General features: G+C 41.5%; 1 protein-coding gene across 1 annotated transcript; it reads right to left on the bottom strand.

Moving 5' to 3' along the window:
- cry2 (cryptochrome circadian regulator 2) lies at positions 1–22258 on the bottom strand. The gene is made up of 13 exons (XM_080760729.1): positions 21970–22258; positions 19495–19603; positions 10814–10956; positions 7562–7746; positions 6766–6854; positions 6438–6578; positions 6080–6205; positions 5450–5635; positions 4733–4884; positions 3839–4041; positions 3403–3483; positions 2219–2867; positions 1–1813 (listed from the first exon to the last, which is right to left on the bottom strand). The coding sequence occupies exons 1-12, from the start codon at positions 22125–22127 to the stop codon at positions 2242–2244; spliced, it is 2199 nt and encodes a 732-aa protein (XP_080616855.1). The 5' UTR covers positions 22128–22258; the 3' UTR covers positions 1–1813; positions 2219–2241.
- Positions 22259–23725: the final 1467 nt, after the last annotated feature.

Raw genomic sequence — 23725 nt, 5'->3', positions numbered from 1 at the left:
CACCCGGCTCTGGCCCACAGCCCGAAACCAGGCACTTCTCGGCCTGTTTTATTTTCTTCCCTTTTAGTGGTTTCTCACTTTTACTAGTGTAACAAAATACTACAGTTGTAGAGACACTAGCAGTGGCAAAGTAGTTTCAGTGTGTGAATTGTTGTACCTCTGCATTTGTGCATGTCTCTGTGCGTGTACACTGTGTACTGTATGTGATGCTCCTAAATCAAAAAATCATTTAGTGGCGCATGTAGATGGAATACAAATATATTTTTCAAATCGGGGTAAAATATCTGCAATATTTTCCAAAATAATCAAATTAGTCATTTACATATTAACACCATATACAGGGCTTCAGTATATGCTCTATGAGCTTCAAACTTTTCAGTTTTTAAGATTTGTGCCACATTTTCACGATTTTTCAAAAATAGCAGACCTACTTGTAGATCTGCTATTTTTCAATAGCTAAAGTATAACGTAATGCTTAAAACACCAAAAGGGGTTCCCGCCCAAAATGGGTTAAAGATTATATGGGGAGGACTTAATCTGGAAAGACAAACCTCACCCATGACTTCAATTCACTTCCATCATTCAACACACTAGGATCTTTATATCCCCGTTTCAGTTAAATGAAAGGTGATCAGACCAACAAAAAATTGTGACCAAAAATTTAAAAACTTTTGTACATTCAAAGTCAAAGTCAAAGTCATACGATTTGTCACACACATTACCGCAGTGAAATTTGTTCTCCGCATTTGACCCATCTCTTGGAGCGGTGAGCCGCAGCCAAGGAGCGGTGAGCTGCAGCCGTGCCGCACTCGGGAATCATTTGATTAGTAGATTTGACCCCCCCAATCCAACCCTTTGATGCTGAGTGCCAAGCAGGGGGGCATTGGGTCCCATTTTACAGTCTTTGGTATGACCTGGCCGGGGATCGAACCCCCGGCCTCCCAGTTTCAGGGCGGACACTCTAACCACAAGGCCACTGTCTGGTCTTTCTGGTCATTCCTTCCATTCATTTTTCTGACTGGCCAAAGACCCAAACTAAGTGAATTTTACAACTACTGGGGCACCAGGTGCTCTCTGGAGTGTTGCGCTCTTGGAGCTGTCACACAATTCAGGTTGTCCAGAGCGTCTGAATATTGGAAGAGAAGTCAATGCAAAATGCGATGGTTGCAGCTTTTTGGTACTCTATATAGACCACGTACACTCATACATATAGGATTTATGTATGTAACTAGTGAAGTAAAATAAATATGGCCCCTAGTAGAGTACTAGTACTATGAGCATGTGTTACATATTCATGTGTCGTATCTGCTGTTGTATAAAGTGTACATTGTTGCACACATGGGTATCAATTAATGAGTGATGACTCCAATTTTCCTGTTGAAAACACATTGCTCATGGGCGGTACATGGATAAATATACATGTTCACATGTGTGTGTCAGAGGTGGAAAGTAATATTATTGCTTTAGTCACTGTATTACAGTACAAGTACAATAATAGCATATATCTTATATGACACATTAAATATGGTCATACAGGACTTTACAGTACTTGCCATAACTGATAGAAATATTAAATTGCTCACCAGCACAATGCCACAAGAGGTAACCGATGAATTATTTGTGCAGGCAAAACCTGCACAAATAATTCCACCTGAACGTGCCACTGCCAGTATACTTATTTAGGCAATAGGGTATTTTTTAAGTAATACGTATCTTTCCACCTCTGGTTGGGAACAGAGGAATATATATGAGGATTGTTAGTCCAGACTCCAGTGGGAGGTGTCCTCTGTCTTCTGTTGGACGCAAAGTGTTCCTGAAACACACACACAATCAGGGTTTTAGCCATGGGTACAGGGTATGCACACACATAACCTGTCCTTAACTGTCATGCAAAACATTTATATTTGAATTATCTCCATCAGGTCATGGTCAAACGCCTTTAATAAAAAGCCTGGAAAAGTGTTTAAAAGGCCACATGTAATTAACTCTCTACTCTACTTTTCACTTAAACTCAATTGTACTCCATCTCATCTCTGTTACATCTCTGAAAAAAAATGATTTACAAGCTAAGAACGCACAGCAAATCAGCAAGTGAAGTGACACCACCACAGTTCCAGAATAAACCTGAATAAAACACCCCCCCCCCCCCCCCCCCCCCCCCCCCACACACACACACACACACACACACACACACACACACACACAATTGTCCCACTACCTTATTGTATCATTCCTGCTTCTTTATTCTCTCCTCTGTGATATCCCTTCTTCCATCCGCTCATCCTCTCCCAGTTCCTCTTCCATCTCCTCCTCTCTTCTTCCTCCTCCTTCCCTGGTCGCCGTCACGTAGCTCTGTCTGTCCCGCTGCCTCTGGGTGCGTCTCAGTTTTCGGTACTGGCCTCTCCTCTTCTGACCTTGGCCGGGCGTCTGTGCTGAAGCCGGGGGTGACGCCGGATGAGGGGAGAGTGCCGAGGGGGTGGGAGGGCTTTGACACGGGGATAACGAGGCGAGTGTAGGATCTTGAGGGCTAGCAGCTGGGTTGGTTAGCGGAAAAGTGAAAGGGGAGGAGGCGGTGGCCTGATTTAGGGCCAGGTTTGACACTTGGATTTGGATTGCTGTGTGGTCATCGGATGTAGTGGATGCAGGAGGGGCCGTGCCCGAGGCTGTGATTTGACACGAGTGTGCTGACGGCGTCTGGGATGAGTCATTCCTTGTGACCGCAACGTGCCCTAGGTCTGCATGTGATGTCACAGCAGAGGAGACTCCGCGTGGAGTGAGACGCAGGGAAGGGGCTGTAGGGGATGTGCGTACTGTGGCTGTAGAGCAGCCTGCGGCTTCACTGTCAACTGGTGCTCCGACAGGGGAGTCTGGAAAACACACACATGCAATGCCACAGTGTTCAGACCCATTCTGACCTGAGATCAGACTCTAAAAATGTCTTCTAAATCCTGACAGTTTTCTGAAAAAGCTATGTTTCTATGTCAGTCGTTCTTCGATTTTTCAAAAATAGCAGACCTACAAGCTCGTAGCTCTGAGCTTGTAGATCTCCTATTTTTCAATAGCTAAAGCATAACATAATGCTAACACATAAAGGGGTTCCCGCCCAAAATGGGTTAAGAGGCTGCATCATGGTTACTTCACTTGTACAAAGACGTCCATCAAAACATGTGAAGGCAGATTTGACATATTCTAAATCGTCAAAAATTATAATCGAAAACAAAATCAGTCGGATGCGGTGCTTTCTACAAGTGCTAAACACTGTAGTACATTTTAAACTGAATCTAAAGCCTTATAAAACCTATACTTAGCTGTGTGCCGGCACACAGGAAATAGCACAGATGGTAGGATCTGCTGTTTTCGGTGAGCCACAAATAAATCAGGCCATATAAAAACTGTTCTCACCAGAACCACTATCGGTCTGGGAGTCGTCAGTCATGGGTGGCTCCGCCTCCTCTTGAATAGTTGGTACCGAAGCAAGGAGACCTGACACACACACACACACACACGCACATGCATGCACGCACGCACACACACACACACACACACACACACACACACACACACACACACACACACACACACACACACACACACAACACAATGCAATCAATGTGTTTGTTTTAATTTAGGACACATATGGTTTATAATGAAATGATAGGGTTAGGGAATATAGGCAGGGCTTAAAGCCAAAAACATGCCAAAATGTTTTTTTGCAAATCTGCACTGATCTCATTACATGACCCCTATGAGATCCTCAGGACTGAAATCAGTCCCCAGGACTGAGAACTTTAAGCCCTGAATATAGTTGTTTGTTCCATTATGACAGTTGTTTACTTACTTAGTCCTCTGTAGTGTGACAGCTGCTGGTAGACCTGTTTCATCCTCTCTATATTCAACCTGCTGGCCTCGGCATGGTTTATCATGGGTTTGGGGTAGTCCACTCCCACCACACAGTTGGCGGCCTTCTGGACTGATTGGGGGGCGTTCCAGGGCTCGTATATGTACCGGTTTGGGTAGTCCTTTAAAATGGGGATGTAACGCCTGGGGAAAAAAACAAGAACAGCTTAGCGGGTATTGTCATTGTCAGAATGCACAGTAAAAGTGTGAGCCCAAATCAGAATGACCTTTCTCAACTATATAAAGTCAGAGTTACAAAGAAAGCCCAGTCTATTCTTGTCGCCTACTGTTAGCTCAGGTTACTTCCATTGGGTCACAGATACCATGAGCCAAGATGGAGGAAGAAGATATATAATAATAATAATGATAATAATAATAATAATAATGAGTTGTCCGTGTCAGCTCTTTAACATATATCATTATGACCTCCTCGACTATTGTCATGTTTGCTGACAGATGTTTGAGTCTGAACTGCCCTCTAGTGGATGTATACCGCAAAGGACAGGTAGGAAGTACAGTATTTGAACAGTGACGGTAACATTGCTTGACATATTTCCGCACGTAAACTAAACAGAGTATGCTATAAAGGGATCATGCTTAAGTCATGCTGGAAAAAGCAATTCAATTCACAGCAACAAACATCCCTCCACGTTGTAATAGCCTCTGTGCCGTGCATTATTCCTCAAAAACGGCACCACTTGTCATCGATTATGCCTTACATAAACACAGCAAATAAATCTGATCACGTGAAGATATACAAAATGGTTGACTGCACTGCAGCGATAACTTGGCGTATCAGGGTATATCCATAATGCAGTATACAGTAGATCGCTACCTGATGAAGTCTCCCGAGGGGTCTGTGCGCCTCCCAAAGCCAACGGGACAGTAGCAGTGGAAGAACTGTTGGAAGAAGGCACTGCAAGACAGCCACATCCAACTCCCAGCGTTCACACTCCAATCCGCATCCAACAGCAGCTCCTCAAACACCTGCATTAAACGCACACAAGAGTCAGATGATAATGGAAGAACCTCAGGACAGTCACACAGGATGGTCAGGATGGTCAGCGCATTCAAGGATTAGCAAAAAAACAAAAAACATCCACTATAGCCTTCATGGTTTTCCTCCATTCCATCCTCTGTCCATCTCTAGGGCTGTCATAATTACACATTTAAGATTAATTGTCACAGAAATAATTGCGATTAACAACATATTAATTTAATTGCTTTTGGCATTGGAAATTGGAACATTATGAATAGAAACGTTTTAGGCTTCTTAATAAAGAAAAGTACACAGGGCAGATACTGTATGACAAATAACTGAAATAAACCAAGAAATTACTGCCATTTTTATCCATTTTATACTTTAAAAAATGTAATAATAGCTGATCTACAAGCTTGTAGCAAGTAGATCTGCTATTTCTGCTTTTTTATGTTATGAACATTTTGCAACATGGACACCATTATGACGATTATGACAAATTATTTGCGATTATCTCAAATAATTGCGATTAGACGATTATGTAATAGTGACAACCCGTCCTCTCTCTCCCACCTTCATGCCGCTCTCCCAGCTGATCCAGAGGTCTCCCCGGGTGAGGAAGCATGCCACGGCGTGTCGTGCCAGGTGGTGGATCCAGCCCTCCTGTCTCAGTTGTGTCATGATGGCGTCTATCCAGGGGAACCCGGTTCGGCCCTCTGCCCATTTAGCCAACGCCTCAGGGTTCTGGTCCCACGGAATCTGGAGAGATTCATTATTATAACTTCAACTGAATTCTAACTCACAACAACAATATGGTTTTTTACTGTACAGATTTATAGCTTTGCTAATTGATAGCATACGTGCTTCCTAAACCCCCAGGACGGGTGAACAACTATCACACAGGTTCAACGTGTTTACTCAAATCTCCAGTCTTTAGCCATCTATGCTTTGAGACCTTTGCGTCTAGCTCTATTTTGTAGATTTAACACAAGGCCTATTTACCATCTACGCTACTTAAAGAGCTAAGCTCATGTGTTAAATGTATGTGTATGAAATCATAATAAAACTATAAAGACACAGAGTTATGTTATTTTAGAATTCGTATCATGTCAGTACTAATAGTGGTTATAGCATCAACAAGAGCGATCATGGGCATTAGGCAAGTGCTTTACTACAGTATGTCAGAGCCGTGATGTCACACACCTGGACACAGATGGGGTTTCCCTCCATGCGATCAAAGTTTGGGTTGTTGGTGGCAGCTGTGTAGAAGAACTCCCTCCATAGTAACTGACCGAATAAGGACAGTGGTGGACTGCAGCGCTTACGGAGCTAGTGGCGAGGGAGAAGACGGACAGAAAGAGAAAGTACAGAATGAAAATTATATATTAGAGAGAAAACTATGCTACGTAGCACATTAACAAACGCAAACCTCTACTAAAGCGTTGATCTACAAATGGAAGAAGCCTTCTTTTTTAATCACCATCAGTCCAAAATGGGTTAACACTGGTGGGTTTATATAGGGCAGAGAAGGTGCGTGTGTGTGTGTGTGTGTGTGTGTTACCTTCATATACAGCTCTCTGAGGTTATAGTAGAACACCCTGCAGGACAGACATCCAAAGCGAAGGTAGGGGCTGAGGCCTGTGGGACTGGCAAACAGGGAACACGAATTGACCCGTGGGTGCTCAAAGTTAGCCACCCACACCTACACCCAAAGACAGGATACAAAGCAGATATCAGTGAGCAACTCTGTATGGCATTAACCTCCATGTAAAACACCAACTATTTTATACTGGCCAAATGTCCCAGATTATAGCTTTAACAGTAGTAGCATGTTAATATTGTGTGCTACTTCCGATACGTGGAGGTTGAGGTTTAAGTAGTTTCTTTACCTTTCTGTCCAGGTGTTTGTTTAGTCTGTCCAGGGCTTCAGACTCACCTCCTCTCCACACAGCAGGAGGTAAACCCTCCATCTTGAACCCTAGTAAGAAAGATTGATTATTTACAGCCTGAAAGTAGAAGGGAATCCTATTTCTGCCATACATTCTTTATTCTGATTGACTCTCACAGTCTAGCTGATGCCTAATTTATACACCGCTGCACGACAGTGTCACTTGCAAACAAGAACTTATATTGAAGCCAACGTGTCAGAGTCATAGTCTGTATTGTCATTTGCCAATTCAAAGACCATGAGAACAGATTAGTGCAAGGTCTGGCCATCTAAAAGGAGTTTGAGGAGTTCTTACAAATGGCACTAAGTCTCATATGGGAGGACCACATCTCAGAAACGTGGGGACCTACTATTGGTCACAGACAAGAGAGAAAAGGATGAGGCTGGCTGGACACCGTGTTAGGCACCCGGAATCTGGTGGCAAGCAAACGGACACTGTGGGAGCCAACCCAGGGCAAAGCCAGGAAACTAAAAGGGGTTCCCGCCCAAAATGGGTTAAAAGATTGACTGATTTCAGTTCTATCAGAGCCCCCTGACTTCCAATATTATAAAATGAAAGTTACATTTCAGTACAAAGTACAAAACATGTGGAAATAGAGGAAGTACTGTGGTACATTATCGACACATTCATCATCAGGTTTCCGCTGATCGGTCCAGAAGTTGGCGAAATTTGCTCCAGGCACACGCACGCACGCATGCACACGCACAAATATGGCCTGCCTCTTTCACTCTCTCACCTAGTTCTTCCAGGGACGGCACACTGTAGTGATGGTCATGGTTTTCAGCTATGTGAGTTCTACATGTGTCCATCTGCTGCTGGCTGATGGTAGGCATAGGTCTCCTGGGAAGCTCCAGTCTGTTCACAATGGCCTGGAAACGCTTGAATGTTAACGGAGGACTGTTGTTGTTTATCTCTATGATCCTGTGAAGGAGAACAGAAATGGATTGGTACAGTACAGTGATATGTGAGCACATAGTATATCGTGGAGCTGTCCCACAAGAGCTTTCATATGGTGGGAGATCTTGTGGGACAGCTCCAGTCTGAAGATGAATGGAAGTGATTCAACATCAGTGGCGTTTTCGTTTTTCCTATAGAAATTAACTGCAAAATATACAGTATATTAGGGGTCTGCTTGCCAAATGCAGGATGTTGTGGCATATACTGGTGGTTAATATAGTTTTCCCTTTGGGAATTAATAAAGCTATGTTTTCATTATCATTTAATTTATTTTACTGTGTATCGGTTTGTATTCTGTGCATTTTTATTTAAATATATATTTTTCCCTATTGCACTACTGATAGGTCGGTTTTATCTACTTGTACTTTCTGTACAATTCTGCATAAGCCCAAATCCTGTATGTTTTTTGTACCGTTTAACTCATCCTAGTGTCAGCTCTCGCCCCTTTCCTCTAGAAGTCAGGGTTTGTGTTTTACTGAAGGAGCACATACTGTAATGTCCTCATGCCTACAAGGTCATTGATAAGAGGAGCCCAACAATAACTCAAACTTGGCCCCACTATAACACAGACTTGACGACTGCCGGTCAAGAGATAATATGCCTATTCATCAGGCACATCATCCTGTCTCATCCGATAAACTGGCACCATCATGTCATCTTTTCTTCTCTGCATCTGTCATAAAGAGCCTATCATTATTCACTGTTTGTTAGAGAAACCTTTGTACCATCCAGGAGAAATTGTACTGTGTACAGTGAGGACCTCATTGTTTTGTATTGTCTTGGTGATATGTTTTTCTGTGCAATGTGCAACACGTTTTCACTTCGGCAAAATCTGCAATTAAATGACAGGAATGCAGTGTTTTGAGCACTGCTTATGCATATGGGAATGAAGATGAAATATGTTTTTTTTTGGGAGTGAAGTCAAAAAGATAAAATCTGAATACAGTTTACATCAAAAACTTTAAGTATTCTGAGTGAGATAGGTGAACCTGTTTGAAAATGTAATAATAAAATAATAAAAAATAAATACAATTGCAGTTATGAGATGTTATGGATAATATTATTTGGGGCAATATATCAGCTGACAGTGTCTGTCAGTTTCTCTATCTTATACAACACATTTCTATACGTAAGTCGTTTCAGAATCCCTATTGGTTCATTGCAGGAGCGGTTAGGTTTCTATTGGTCACTTTATCGCAGGTGAAGTTCAGCCAGCCAGTGTACTCACAGAGCACGTATGTACAGCCTCACATGTCAATCCCCACACAGCCCTCCCTCAAAACACAAACACAAACACCTAACAGATGAGGCCTCATCTCTCCTCTTTCCCCTCTCTGACTCTCTCACACACACATAACACAACTAAGCTCCCACACACACACACACACACACACACACACACACACACACACACACACACACACACACACACACACACACACACACACACACACACACACACACAGCACATGTCTGGGAGTGTGATCTGTAGTAGCGAGGGGTGACCACTTGATGTCACTGTTTGATGTGCTGCAGAAACTCTTGCTTTCATTTCAACATGTTTATTTCATTTCTCCAAGAGAAGTCACTTGAGTACACAAAGCAGGAATGGTTTCATAATCTGCCATGAACTGTCAGCAAATGTCTAAAATGTACAACAAAAATAACTTCTGCTGGTGGCATTAATTAACGTGTGAACCACAATGTCCCAGCTTGATCCCAGCTTGGGTGCCTGAATGTGTTGCTTGTGTGCTGTGCACCAAAATAGCAGCATGTCTCTCCTGATCAGAGAATGGAATGGAATGGAATGGATGCATATTTTAGTATGATTTGCTCAATGCCGGTGCACTGGTAACAATCAAACACTTCACCCAATCAGTGACATGCACTAGTACCCACTGATACACACAGCAACAAATTGAGTCTGCATTGCAACCACTCTCAGCGCAGGCACACCTTAGCGCACAGCCGCGGACTGTGCGCTAAGGTGTGCCCCCGGCCAATCAAAACCTTATCCAGAATTATGCTTAATTTAGACTCCTGCAATCAATGTGTGGTGAACTTGGTAGTAGATTAAGATTTTCAGATGATTTTCAAGGAAGCCTTGGCTAGTAGATTAATGTCTTATTAGTATGGCTTTCAAATGGGGTCGTGGTCCAGTAGTTTAAAACTTTCCATGTCTGATTTCCATTGATTGTTATACATTTATGTCTGGGTGTTACTCATTCTCACTCAGTGACAAAACCAACCACAAATCTAGTCATTTGATACATCGCAGGTGACTACTGATTGAGACTCTGATACACAGGCTGAGAGAACACGAGAATCATGCCAGGTATTGTTCCCCACCTCCAGGCTGTGTTTTCACTTTGGCCTTGATATCAGGTGCATTGTTAATCTGGTTAGACTAAAACTGCTGCGACTGCCAACACTTTGGAGGCACACGTCCTCATTTTGTCCTGCATACTGTAAGAACAGGGGTGTCTGGTGTCACGTACTTCAAATGTCTATACACTTCCGGTAAGTAAAACTAGCGTTGACTAATGATGGTTCTTATTTTGAAGAGGAAGATATTTAGTTGAAGGTAATTTTAGGTTGAACGAAATGACATTTATTTTTGAAATACGCTTTGAGAAAATGATATGATCTCATTGATTTGGTTGAATATACTGTTCTGAGAGGTAGGCAAGAGGCCGCTGCAAATGTGACAAAAAAAATCAACCAGGGCCAGGCTACAAATGTTTTTTTTTTTTTTTTTTTTTTTTTACAAACATTACCAGGCATTTTAACATAAGGTAAGGCTCAAAACTGATCCCAATCTTATTTATTAAAATCTTTGGGATATATATATATATATATATATATATATATATATATACTTTTTTTTTTTTTTTTGATTTTCCAGCATAGTTTTGATTTGTTGATCCGAACATCAAAGTGATCCCAATTCAGTTTTTGGTTTGGTTTTCAACAATCCTAATTGTTTTGTGTGTAAATTGTGTAATGTGTGTGCATCGGAAATATATCAAACCTGTCCAGGTTGTAGAGAGTGTGACAGTTTCTGACCATGGTCTCCACACCAAACTCATTGGCCATCTTAATAATGGCCCCATCCCTTTCCTTCCCATAAGGCTCTGGGTCATACTCAAACGTTAGCCTGGTCACCTTCCACTCCTGAACAGAAGCCAAGACAGAGGAGACAACAGTAAAAACAAGAGAAAAAGAGAGGGGAAATTTATTAGAGAGGACTGGTACAGTTACAGTAGTAAGACACCTGCATCAGAAGACAACATATTTCATGAGTCTGCAAGCAACCAAACCACAGCTAAATTCCAAAACAGATTAGTGGGTGGGGGAAAAACTTACTTTTTTTTGGCCATTTTCTGAAAAGCTGTTTGTATGTACACAATGAGAAAAACCTTTTCTAAAATCATATTAAGTTGCCATGTAGAACAAAGTCACTATTCCATACAGTTCGATTACAATTTGTAGAAAACAACTTACTGGCTATTCTGGCTAGCAATTAAATTAATCCAAATCAGAAATAATCATATTTGGCCCCCCAAACTCAACCCACTCATTTCATTCTGCACCCTATCCGCAAACATCACACACTCAGCCCGCAACCTAGGTGTTTTCTTCGATCCGGATATTTCTTTCAACACCCAAATCACCAAAGTAGTCCAGTCATGTTACCATCAAATCAGGAATATCGCTAAAATTAAACCTTTTTTGTCATATGCAGACCTGGAAACCGTCATACATGCGTTCATATCTTCACGACTGGATTACTGTAATTCAATATACTCTGGTAACATATCTCTCCTCCAGATGGTGCAGAACTCTGCGGCTCGCCTTCTCACCAACACGAGAAAGCGTGAACATATCACACCTATTTTAGCTAGTCTTCACTGGCTCCCTGTGAGCTACAGAATTGATTTTAAGGTTTTATTGATTACTTTTAAAGCTCATGGTCTAGCTCCCATTTATATAAGAGATTTGCTGCAACCCCATAACCCTGTGCGCTCCCTTAGGTCATCGGATAGGGCCATCCTAGTTAATCCTGCAACGCGTCTGGTCACTCGGGGTGACCGGGCCTTTGCGGCTCGGGCACCTTTGCTCTGGAACTCCCTGCCTTTTGGCTCTTAGATTAGCAGAATCAGTGCCTTCTTTTAAAACGCTTTTAAAAACACATCTGTATGCCAAGTGTTTTTCCTAATATTGTTTTTAATTGTTTTATTGACCTGTTCTTTTCTTCATGTTTTATTGTCTCTGATGTTTTGATGCCTTGTTGTTTTGACGTTTTTATGATTACTGTTTTATAACCTGTCTGTAAAGCACTTTGTAACTATATGTTTGGAAAGGTGCTATACAAATAAAATTCATTCATTCATTCATAGTGCACACACACAAGTATTTTACAATATATTGAGGGCATTGAGGGCCTGGGGAGGCCCTTACTGTGTTCTCTGTATCCATTGCTGAGACAATACAAGGGTGTCACTGACACTCACTGTCAAGTAGAATATAAAAGAATATCGGTGTCAATCCTGTCACATGCACAGATTCTTTCCTAAAGCTACAGTATGTGCAATCCACATAGCCAGCCCAGCACACAAGAGACTTTTTTTTAAACGGAAATAGCAAAATCTTTGTTTGCAGATGATCAGGAAATCTAATCTGTGTGACCTCAAAATATAACTGCCATTATTTGTGCGAATGCAAACAATTCTCTGGTGAGTTTAAAACGGGAGGGACATTGCGTGAACAACAGCGAGAGCTCCCCTTGCTCCGCATTGTCTGCAATCTGCAAAAATATCCGTGCCTTCAATGCCCAAGGTGTGAGCTGACAGTACTGTAGGTGCTCTGGTGATGATAGCGTGGAGATAAAGTAGTTTGATCATTGGCATGACATTGGCATCTGCTAAATGCCTAAATTGTAAATTGATGACAGAGTGGACACATTGTTGAGCTCTGGATTTTCCAGTTGAGAAATGAAATGACTCGATTGCATGTATGGGCACCGCCGCACCGGTGTGTGCTTATGCATGCGTGTGTGCAACGTGCATGCCTGTGTGTGTGCAACACCCGGGATTGGAAAGCCAACATCTTAACATCTTAAGATAAAGGGAATTCCCTGTAGCTCGGGGGGAGATATTAGACTTTTAGGCTGAGGTTGTAAGCTAGACCTGCAGGCTTTGTGTTGATTGAGTATTGATTTGAAGATTTAGATTATGGCTACAACCACTTATCAGAACTCTCAAATGACCAAAATCTAAATAAGCTCTCAAGCTTTTATTGTGTTTTATCCTTTTGACACACATTGACAGATGTGTACAAATATGGTCAGGTACTGTACATTATGTTTTTATATATGATTTATTGAGTATGATCAAAGATTGTATCCACAAACCAAATATTATCCATTATTTTAGGCAGGAGAAAACAATTGGAACATCGTTCAGGTCAACTATTTTCAAATATTTTGTCCACAGAGAGGGCTTGAGGTTGTTCTAGTCGCTTTGTGACAATTTCAGGGACAATACAAAGAAGAATGTCAAGGAGAATATACTGTAAAAAGCTATCAAGTGTCAACACTGACACCTGCACAGCTTCTATCCTAAAGCCATCGCCATCCACACCATGAATGTGGTGTACCAGCAATATATTGCTGACAATATTCAAGTTTGACTCAAGAAAACTACAAATGTAGCACTCTCGGGAAAAGAAAAATCATCCACTTCTTTACACCTGTAAACCTGTGACACGATAATAAAAGCAAATTCTCATTCTGATAATGACAGCTACTGTAGATCTAACCGGCAAGTAAATACTATGTCCTCTGTCCTCTTTTTAATCACCGTCAACTGTACACAGACTGATAAAGAACGACGAGAAATAATTCCATAAAAGTGAGTATTCTTGTGCTGGTTAAATACTATGTCCTCCGTCCTCTTTTTAATCACCATCAACTGTACACAGACTAGGGATGCCACCGATTAATCGATTTTCCGATTAATCGTCGGAGGCTCCGAAAAGTTTTTTTATAGCCAAAATATAGGCTAATAAGTAAGGCTGCATGGTATATCGAACATGTACCTTCATCAGAGTGGAAAATATAAGTATAAATCAAGTTGAACAAAGCCACTCTTCTCTGCCCCTCTCTCTCTAACAGACACAGTTAACGGTCGCTTGTTAAGTGCCTGCCAGACAGCCAATCAGATGAAATGAAGGCAGTTGTAGAGTAGAGTGTAGACTAGTGAACTGAACGTTTTCTGTTTATATCAAGTACTTCATAGTTCATACCAGCCCCTTATGAAACTATTTCTCCCCAAATCCAAATGGATTTAATTTTCCATTCCTGAATGGCAGTAAGTAACTAGCATACAATGAGAACTGAGAAGGTCTCCACTCTCCACAAAGATTTACTCATCAAAACTGATTATAAAACTGTAACCATCAAAGCATGCACTCAACATATAATGGTTATGTCACCATGGCATGTGCATCATATAAAATCTTAAAAGTTTTATCTGATATTGATTTAAAATCAATAAGCTGTCGATTATTCGATTTGGCTGATGGTCACTTTCTGGCATCCCTAACACAGACACAGAGAATGATGAGAAAGAATTCCATAAAAGCGAGTATTCTTCTTTTTATTATATATATATATTTTTTATCCCACGATTTTGTAACCCATTTTTCACCCCTGTGCCAATCATCTACTGTGATCCTGGGCTCTACACACCCTCCGCCAACCTGGGGAGAGCAACGGACTTAACTCATGCTCCCTTCATGCCCGAGTGTCCAAGTTGCTCCTTTACACCTGACAGGGGGGAGTTTCCCTGGTTGGACGTAGCACGTGGAAGGAACACGTTATTCCAACCAGTTCCTTTCCCCTCCATCAGGCGCCCTGGCTGGCCAGGGGGAGGCAGTTTAGAGACCAGGATTACTGCATGTTTTTGTGAGGGTTTCTACCCTAAAAGCGAGTATTCTTGTGCTGGGTTAGCCCGTTTAATTCGGACCACCGTTTATTATTTGTTGGCATCAACAGTACTGACTCCACCACCATGCATTGTGTAAAACCCAACAATTGTGCCGCCGATAAACATCAGCCTCAAACAAGAGGCCATAGAGTTCAAGATCATATATAACGTCAGAGAGAGAGAGAGAGAGAGCGCTGTGTGACGTTACCAGCTCAGCTACTGTATGTGAAACAAATAAATACAGTCAGTGTCTATTATTATCATGGTGTGAAAGAGGTCGGCAGTAGTACAGCACTGTTTTGCTTAATAAAGTGGAGGATGTTCAGCCTTGTGATTCTGGAAGGTCAGGTACAACAGCAGCACAGCTTGCACGTGACACACCCACTGTCATGAATGACCTCACAAAGTGAGGCTGTGCCAATTCCCACAAACCATTAGTAACATAGTAGGAACTATAGGCACTATGCAGGCTCAAACAACTCACATGTACAGTATGGAGCCATTTGTCTGAGTCCATAAGAGAGCTCGAGCTGAGACACAGGTTTCAGACTGACAGCAGACCAGTACAGACTAGAGGTACAGGCTTTAGTTTGCCTGTGTGTGCATCCCCACTCCCCGGTTCTCCATACATTTGGTTTGTTGGTGCTTTGAGCTCCTACGTCTTTCTTGAGCACATCCACATACGTTAATGTTTGAGTACATCCACAAACTCCACATATGTTAATGTGGGATGTCCTCGTGCCCGTGTGTTGGTTCCCACAGCCCTAGTTTGCTGGCTGGCAGCTGTTGGCGTCTTTGGCATTGTCCTGCTAGTCTCATTCATGTACACATAGCACTCTATTGTATACGCATAAATGGTAAATGGTAAATGGTGCATTTATATAGCGCCTTTATCCAAGGCGCTTTACATAGATTGTGCATTACATTCACCCATTCACACACACATTCATACACCGATGGCGGCGGAAACCATGCAAGGCACCAACCAGCACATCTGGAGCAATTAGGGGTTCAGTTTCTTGCTCGAGGACACTTCGACACTAACTCTGGGGGAGCCTGGGTTCGAACTGGCAACCTTGCGGTTGCCATCCAGCCACTGAGCCACAATATAATATTCATATTCATTCATACGAGACCAATGCTGACCATATATCATCTGCAATTGGGACTGGCCCCGAACGTCTAAAGCTTCAAAGGTTTGTAACGTTATACTGACATACGGATCTCAATTAACACGATGGACGCCAAAACTCCTCGCAACCCGTCAGATGACGGGTTAAGGCTCACAGCGCATATGCGCTGTGAGCCAACGTGAGCCACGATGTCATAAGTTTTGCAGATTCACCATTTTGCCTGTTTACACAGAGAAGGGATAAAACGGTGTTCAAATATTTCCACTCTGGGAGGTGGTTTCACTTTGTTGCGTTTTCACCTCCTGAAAACACCATTCTCGTCTAAAGGGACCACAGCAAACGATACTTTATTTTGCCGTTTTCTATGAACACCATTCTCGTGTAAAGACCACCTAAATCTCTCTCTCTCTCTCTCTCTCTCTCTCTCTCTCTCTCTCTCTCTCTTCCTCAGACGAGCCCTCCATCGTCGCTTCCAGGGGTACAGGCTTTAGTTTGCGCATCCCCACTTCCAGTCATCCCGGTTCTCCATACATTTGGTTCGTTGGTGCTTTGAGCTCCTACGTCTTTCTTGAGCACATCCACATACGTTAATGTTTGAGTACATCCACATATGTTAATGTAGGATGTCCTCACGCCCGTGTGTTGGTTCCCACAGCACTAGGTTGCTGGCTGGCAGCTCTTGGCGTCTTTGGCATTGTCCTGCTAGTCTCATTCATGTAGACATAGCACTCTATTGTATACGCATAATAATAATAATAATAAAACTTTATTTGTATAGCACCTTTCATGACATGAAATGCAGCTCAAAGTGCTTTACAGAGCAACGTGTATGCTCATTTATCCAGGGTGTTACTCTGGTGTTCTGTTTCTTTTTTGTTTTCAAAGGAGCCACTATGTCAAGAGTTTATGTCTAGTTTAAGATTAAAATTTTGAACGATATCATTCGCTGGGGGAGTATCGGACAGGGGGGGCCCCAGATGACGAGGGAACTTGTTGGCTGCAGATGAGCTAAAAAAAACGCTTTTTTATAGTATATTCAGTGATGTTTTTCTCTAGATCAGAGACAGTCATATTAAAACACAGTAAATAGTGGTCTGATAGCTCAGGCCTTTCAATAGTCCTTTCCACAGTGATGGTTGTTCAGAGTGTCCAGAGTGTGCCCATGTTTATGTGTGGTAGGGGGCATCCCCGGTGCTGGCTATTTGCCACGTACCCAGTCACTGGAGGTTAAAAAAAAGAGTATTTTGAAGTATGGCAAAAGCTTCTATCTAAAGAACAAATACAGTCCCATCGGTTACATAGTCATTCATTATATAGATATTCCACTGTTAGGTTCGTATGATTCTTGATGACTATTTTTTATGTATTTGATGTATTACCATGTTTTGTTATTTCTTAATTGAAATGGCTCTGGATTAAGAGCGTCTGCTAAATGCCTAAATTGTAAATTGTATTCTCCTGACTAGATCTAGATCCTGACAATATAATATTCATATTCATTCATACAAGACCAATGCTGACCATATATCATCTGAAATTGGGACTGGCCCGAACATCTAAAGCTTCAAAGGTTTGTTCGTTATACTGACATACGGATCTCAATTAAACGCTCAGAACAGATTTTTGGTTATGTATTTATTCTGGCTTGCTAGCTAGGCTACTCTCTCTGCATTTTGCTAGCCACTTGGTTTAGAGAATACAGAAACCGTATGTGTGTTTGTGCATGTACAGTATGTGTTCTTGCAAATTACCGTACATTACAGTAGGTATAGACCGGATATGAGCACAGAGCAGTAAATATAAGTTTAATGTTCAGGGCCCTACTTCACACAGTACCAGCAATGTCCATGAATCCCAGTAATAATGTAGCATGACGTATGCGGAATTGCCTTTTAGCTCATGTTGTTTGTAGGTCTATCTGTGGTGGTGATCATGATGCATCACATACTTGGTCCTATCATATGATCTATGAAACGTGCTACAGAGTTTAAATGAGATGCGTCTCTCCACCTGCTCAAATTATATTCGAAACTTGTTACATGGATGCGCTCCTATGAATACACGTGTAGCCTAATGTTTCCCCCTCTATCTATATAACAATGACAACATAACATAACTCTAATGTCGTATTTCGTCTGACTCTGAGCAACGCCTGGCTGCTACAAATAACACAGCCTGCATGCGTCGCTCAAAACGAACTCGGACACTATAGTTTATTAAACTAGGCTGCTCCAACCCAGACCTACACTGTCATTCAATGTGTAATTTATTGTTGAGCTCCCAGTAGATCATTTTTAGGCTATCCATTTTTCACTCAAGATGTAACCTATAAGCATTTCCTCGCCTTTTAAACTCACCGCACGTACCGCATTGTGCTGTTTTTGTCAAAAAGATATGGCTTTGGATCTTATTTCGTTACCATTCACAAGTTGTATATTATTTTTCTGACTGCAGCTTAACAAATGAAGACTGGCCGACATGTACTGTAGGTTGGAATGTGAATCAGTTTAAAACACAATAGAACCCCCTGCCGCAGGTGGAAGAAGGTGTCGGGGCGCTTAACCCATTTTGGGCGGGAACACCATTGTGTTTTAAGCATTATGTTATGCTTTAGCAGATCTACAAGCGGCACCGCTATGAACTTGTAGGTCTGCTATTTTTGAAAAATCGTGAAAATGTGCCTGAAATGTTTGAATATATATTGTTACAGAGCGAGTTTTTAACTCAAATCTTTGCTACTGGGAGGGTCCCTGGAACAACATATTTTCAGATGGGTCGGTGGCCAATGTCATACATATTTGGGGACCTTGACATGAATAGGTTTGAGAACCACTGACATACTGTAGATACATGGGTTTTTCAGCAAACTGTCAGGATTTAGAAGGCATTTTGACATTTTTTACGTCAGGCCTAAATGGGTTAAACTCGTGTAGTACAGTAGGTGGGTTTCTAGCCGTCATGCAAGTGTTAATGAACACTAAAGACATCAGGATTTGGTTAAACCTGGCCGTTAGCCTGGTCCAGAGCAGGCTATGTCCACAGCATTAGTTTCCATGGCAACTAATGTGGCATTGCTTTCATAAAACCAAATCAATCCTCAACATATCCAGGTTAACTGGCTAAATTAAACTGGCAAGATGAATCAGCTTTCATGAAACCGGTTAATCACTGATCCAGGATATATTAAACCAGGATATCTGTTAAATCCTGGCATAATCCCTAATCCAAGTTTCGTGAAATATGCCCCTGCTCTCTCGTTGGGAGCACAGTTGTCAAATAAATTGCGCCGTCATCCATATTTATTCCCCGATTCCTTAAAATACGGCCACGGACAAATATGGCCACGACAAGTGACACGTCGACCTGCAAAATACTGAGTTGTTCACATCCCTATAAGATATACAACTTTCGGAACGTATTTGATTTGTTTTAGCCTTTGTGATTTATAGCTGACCATATCTGTGCCTGTGACAGGGCTCCCTTGTAAAAGAGATGTTTAAAGGTTAATTTTCTTAATTGCTTTAAACTGTGGCAACAAATGTCAGGTTAGCAGCCCCCGGTCTGGTAACAAATCAATTATTAACACTGACCTTAAAGAGCCCAGGGAAGACATCGGTAGGTTGCCCTCTGACTACAAACAGTCTGGAGTTTAGTTTCTTCAGACTGTTATCCAGGTCCTCAAGAGACTCCAAAAGAAATCTGACGAGAGACACGTGACATGGGGGAAATCAAATCAAATCAATTTAAATTGATCAATCAAACTGCATGAAGACAGATCACTGAAAAATATAATAAATAATCAACCAATACCAATATGTACACTACAGTATGTTCAACCTTCTTCTTGCAAAAACTAACATTGATATATATATATATATATATATATATAAAATAAAAAAATTGCACCTCTGAAAAATAGAATATGTATTCACTGAACAGTTTGGCACCTCAGTATCTCTCTGAATTAATAAGGTTTTATTATACTCCCTCAAGGTCAATGTGGTCTTCAGGCCAGTTGAATCTTGAGGCCCCCGCACCCCACCATCGAAACTTTTAAATCTCGCCTTAAGAGTAAGACCCACCTTTATACCTTGGCTTTTTATTCTGTTTGAGAGTTCTGTGGTCTATGTCATGTCTTTGTTTGGCTTTAATTCCATCTGAGAGTTTCTATGTTCTACGTTTTGTTTCACTGTATGTGTCTGCTGACACTGCTGCATTTTGTATTCTTCAGTGATGTGTCTCTCTTGTTGTTTTGGTTTTTAACTGTGCATGTGATCTTGCTGTTGTTTTCTGTGTTTTAGCTTATAGAGTGTATTTAGCTTTTAATTTTCTGTACAGCACTTTTTAAACATCTAGTTGTGAAATGTGCTATAATTGCTATATAAATAAAGTGGATTGTATTAGTACATTACCACCTAAAGAAGGTTACGATTCGAACAAAGACCTATAGATGCTCAATCACCTTTATTAGCATGATTCGGTGTGTAGACTCCGTTTTTCTGTATGTTTTCATGTGTTCTTCTGTATAGCACTAACACCTGTTGTTAGATCATTGTGTATGCAAATTATACCTACAACATTGAGTTTCAATCTGTACTAGCAATTCAATTAATTCCAATGACTAACCAACACAGTATTTTAGTCTGCATCATATCAGTGTTTCCGTACAATTGTATTTGTAAAAGTAGTTGTTTAGGTGTAGAGTCGTCGACATTGTAAAATGTGTGTCAAAATGGATGCCTTCTCTGCAGCAAATCAAATTTACTCATGGGTACAAATAAAGTAACCTGAGCTTAACCCAAGCCTGAGGCTACTGAAGCCCCATTTAAAATGGTTTTGTGCCTTAGAAGACTTTAATAGAAGACTTTAATAGAAGACTTTAGTAGTAGACTACCGAATTGTCTGAATTGTCTGTCTGGAGAGAGTTTTTTTGATTGATTGAAATATTTATTAACAGTTTGCAGAATTACAGTACATTTCAAGCACAAACTCAATACAAAGACTGTTAACTGTGAGTGGACGACCCAATTAAGCATTACACTTGTTTACAACAGGGTCCACATTGTTCAATTCATCAAAACATAGAGACATACATACAAATAGACACTTCTATATAGTTAAAGAACAGAACAGGAATTCATCATATAGGAACCCTCTGGTCTGAATACTTAGACATTCTTCTTATACATTTCTCAATGGGCTGACTTCTATCTAGCCAGTGAAATAATGATGAAATTAAACTGTTGTTCATTTTGCTGGGGACCCCCTGAACCCCTCATGGACACCTGGGTGTCCCCCCCAGATGATCCTAGTTTGAGAACCCCTGGAACAGAATACAGATCATACAGTATAGGCCATAGAGGAAAGGCACTCATCTCCTACTGTAAGTAAAATGATACGCTGTGATTTGGCAACGCAAATTGTCTAATTATCAGCTAAATTCTGTAGCCTAATCATATGGCTAAATTAGCAGGTCAAGATAAAAAATGAAACTGGCTGCGTCACAAATGACTGCTAATAATGATCATTGAGTTTAATTTATAAACTGGCATTACTGTAGCTGACTGCATTATTACTGCATTATTTGCAGTAATATTCTATAGCCGTCTAAGTGTAATCATCACCGATAACCAAAATAACTGTACTTTTAAACCAAGCCGTATTTCATGCGTGCGCTTTTGCATGAGGACAGAACACTTGCTTCAAAGGTAATTTCATTTTCAACAGCAACTAATAAAGTCAAAATAGGCTCATGTCTGTCACAACATAGCTATTAGCTTAATGCATAGACTGGGGACTGGGTGAGGCCCAAGCCTGACTGAATTCCAAGCGTTGCACTGCACATAATGTTTATGGTTTGCACATACATAACCCTGCAGTTAACCAGCTAGAAAAACCCAACAGGCAAAAATAAACAAAAACAAATCACAAATTACATATTAAGGGAAATGTTTACTTGACGAAACGTATGATCTTCAACTTATGACTGATATGTCTTCAACACTCATTAAATCACTTTGTTTTTATTTATTTATGCATTAATTGTATAATAAATATTCCCAGACCTCCATCGGTTCACTCCCACGTTGGCGGAGCCAGCGAACCACGGGTCCAGGATATAAACACAGCGCACGGTGTCAGCTCCGTTCAGCGCCTCTTGCAGAGCAGGATTATCGTGCAGCCGGAGTCCTTTACGAAACCAATGCACCGAATTCACCACCATGATTACTTCTTCAAGCCCATCGTTGGAGCGACGATTAGGAAAAGCGAGTCGGAAAATCGAAATTCAGACTAAAAATGCAGTATAATGAAGCACTCAGCCAGCCTCTTCAACAAACTTCACCGTTCCACTCAATCCACTGTTGTCAACAACCCAAACAGTAGTGGGCGTGGTCGGTGTATGCTCCAATGTCACATAACAGGCGTCTTCCGATTGGCTGGGAGGGCGAAACGTGTACCACGTGTGGCGGGAATTACAATGACAGTGGCCGCCAATTGGTCGAACGGCACATGTCGGCAAGAGGGAATCACACGTTTCATGGGGGCAACATTCTCCCTACCTAGCCCCAATACGTCCCCTCAGTCCCTACGCTCATTATGTAGCTCATCTCGGAGCTACAGAATGAGCGTAGGGACTGAGGGAACGTATTGGGGCTACATTGATTGATTGATAGAAATATTTATTAACAGTTTGCAGAATTACAGTAGCCTACATTTCAAGCACAAACTCAATACAAAGACTGTTAACTGTGAGTGGACGACCCAATTAAGCATTACACTTGTTTACAACAGGGTCCACCATGTTCAATTCATCAAAACATTTAGAGATGTACAAATAGACACTTCTATATAGTTAAAGAACAGAACAGGAATTCATCATAAAGGAAGCAAAAAGGGAAAAGAAATCATGTAGTCATGATGGATTTTGCAGCTTGCTGACCTGTTCTGACATTCCATATGTTGATCTGACGGTTCTGACCTCATGAAACCCTGTACAGTAGGTAGGCCTACACTCAAGACACGCTCCATCGAACAAAGCCAACTTGGATCGTGACAAATCATTATCATGACATCCATCCATCCATCTTCAACCGCTTATCCGTATAGGGTCGCGGGGGCAAAGAACAGCTCCACCAGAGTGTTCCAGACTTCCCTCTCCAGAGCAACATTAGTGACTTCCTCCTGGGGAGATCTCTGAGACCTGGCACAGCACCCACAGCACTGCCATCAAGTCAATAAGTATAGGTATAGATTTCCTTTTAGTCCTTTAAAATATTTTGGGGTGAGTTTATTGATTGGGGTTGGGACTTGGGGAAGAAAACACCGGATTAAAATGGAATATGATGAATGGATTTAGAAATCTATTCAGATCTATTCAGACAACAGGCATTCTGATTGGCCAGTATGAGATGATGTATGATGATGTACGAGCGTGAGCGCCCCTCACTTCACACTGATTTTTCAATATGGAAACGATTGACGATTATGCAAAAATAATTGCGATTAGATTAGGCGATTATGTAATCATTGTGACAGGCCTCGTGGTCGTGCATGCATGTGCATGCAGTAATATATGCCCTCTCTCTGGAGATCAGGCTCAGGAATTACAGTACAACTCAATACAACAACTGTTAACTGTGAGTTAACTGAGAGTTTTCATGTCAAGGTTACAACAGTGATCCACATCCAATAGACCCCACACACACACACACACACACACACACACACACACACACACACACACACACACACACACACACACACACACACACACACACACACACACAGGGAGAGCTAGTGTTATTGACAACAACTGGTGTA

Source organism: Protomyctophum bolini, assembly GCF_963924005.1.
Source record: "Protomyctophum bolini genome assembly, chromosome: 4".
Taxonomy (NCBI): domain Eukaryota; kingdom Metazoa; phylum Chordata; class Actinopteri; order Myctophiformes; family Myctophidae; genus Protomyctophum; species Protomyctophum bolini.
This window is presented reverse-complemented; position numbering and strand designations above follow the sequence as displayed.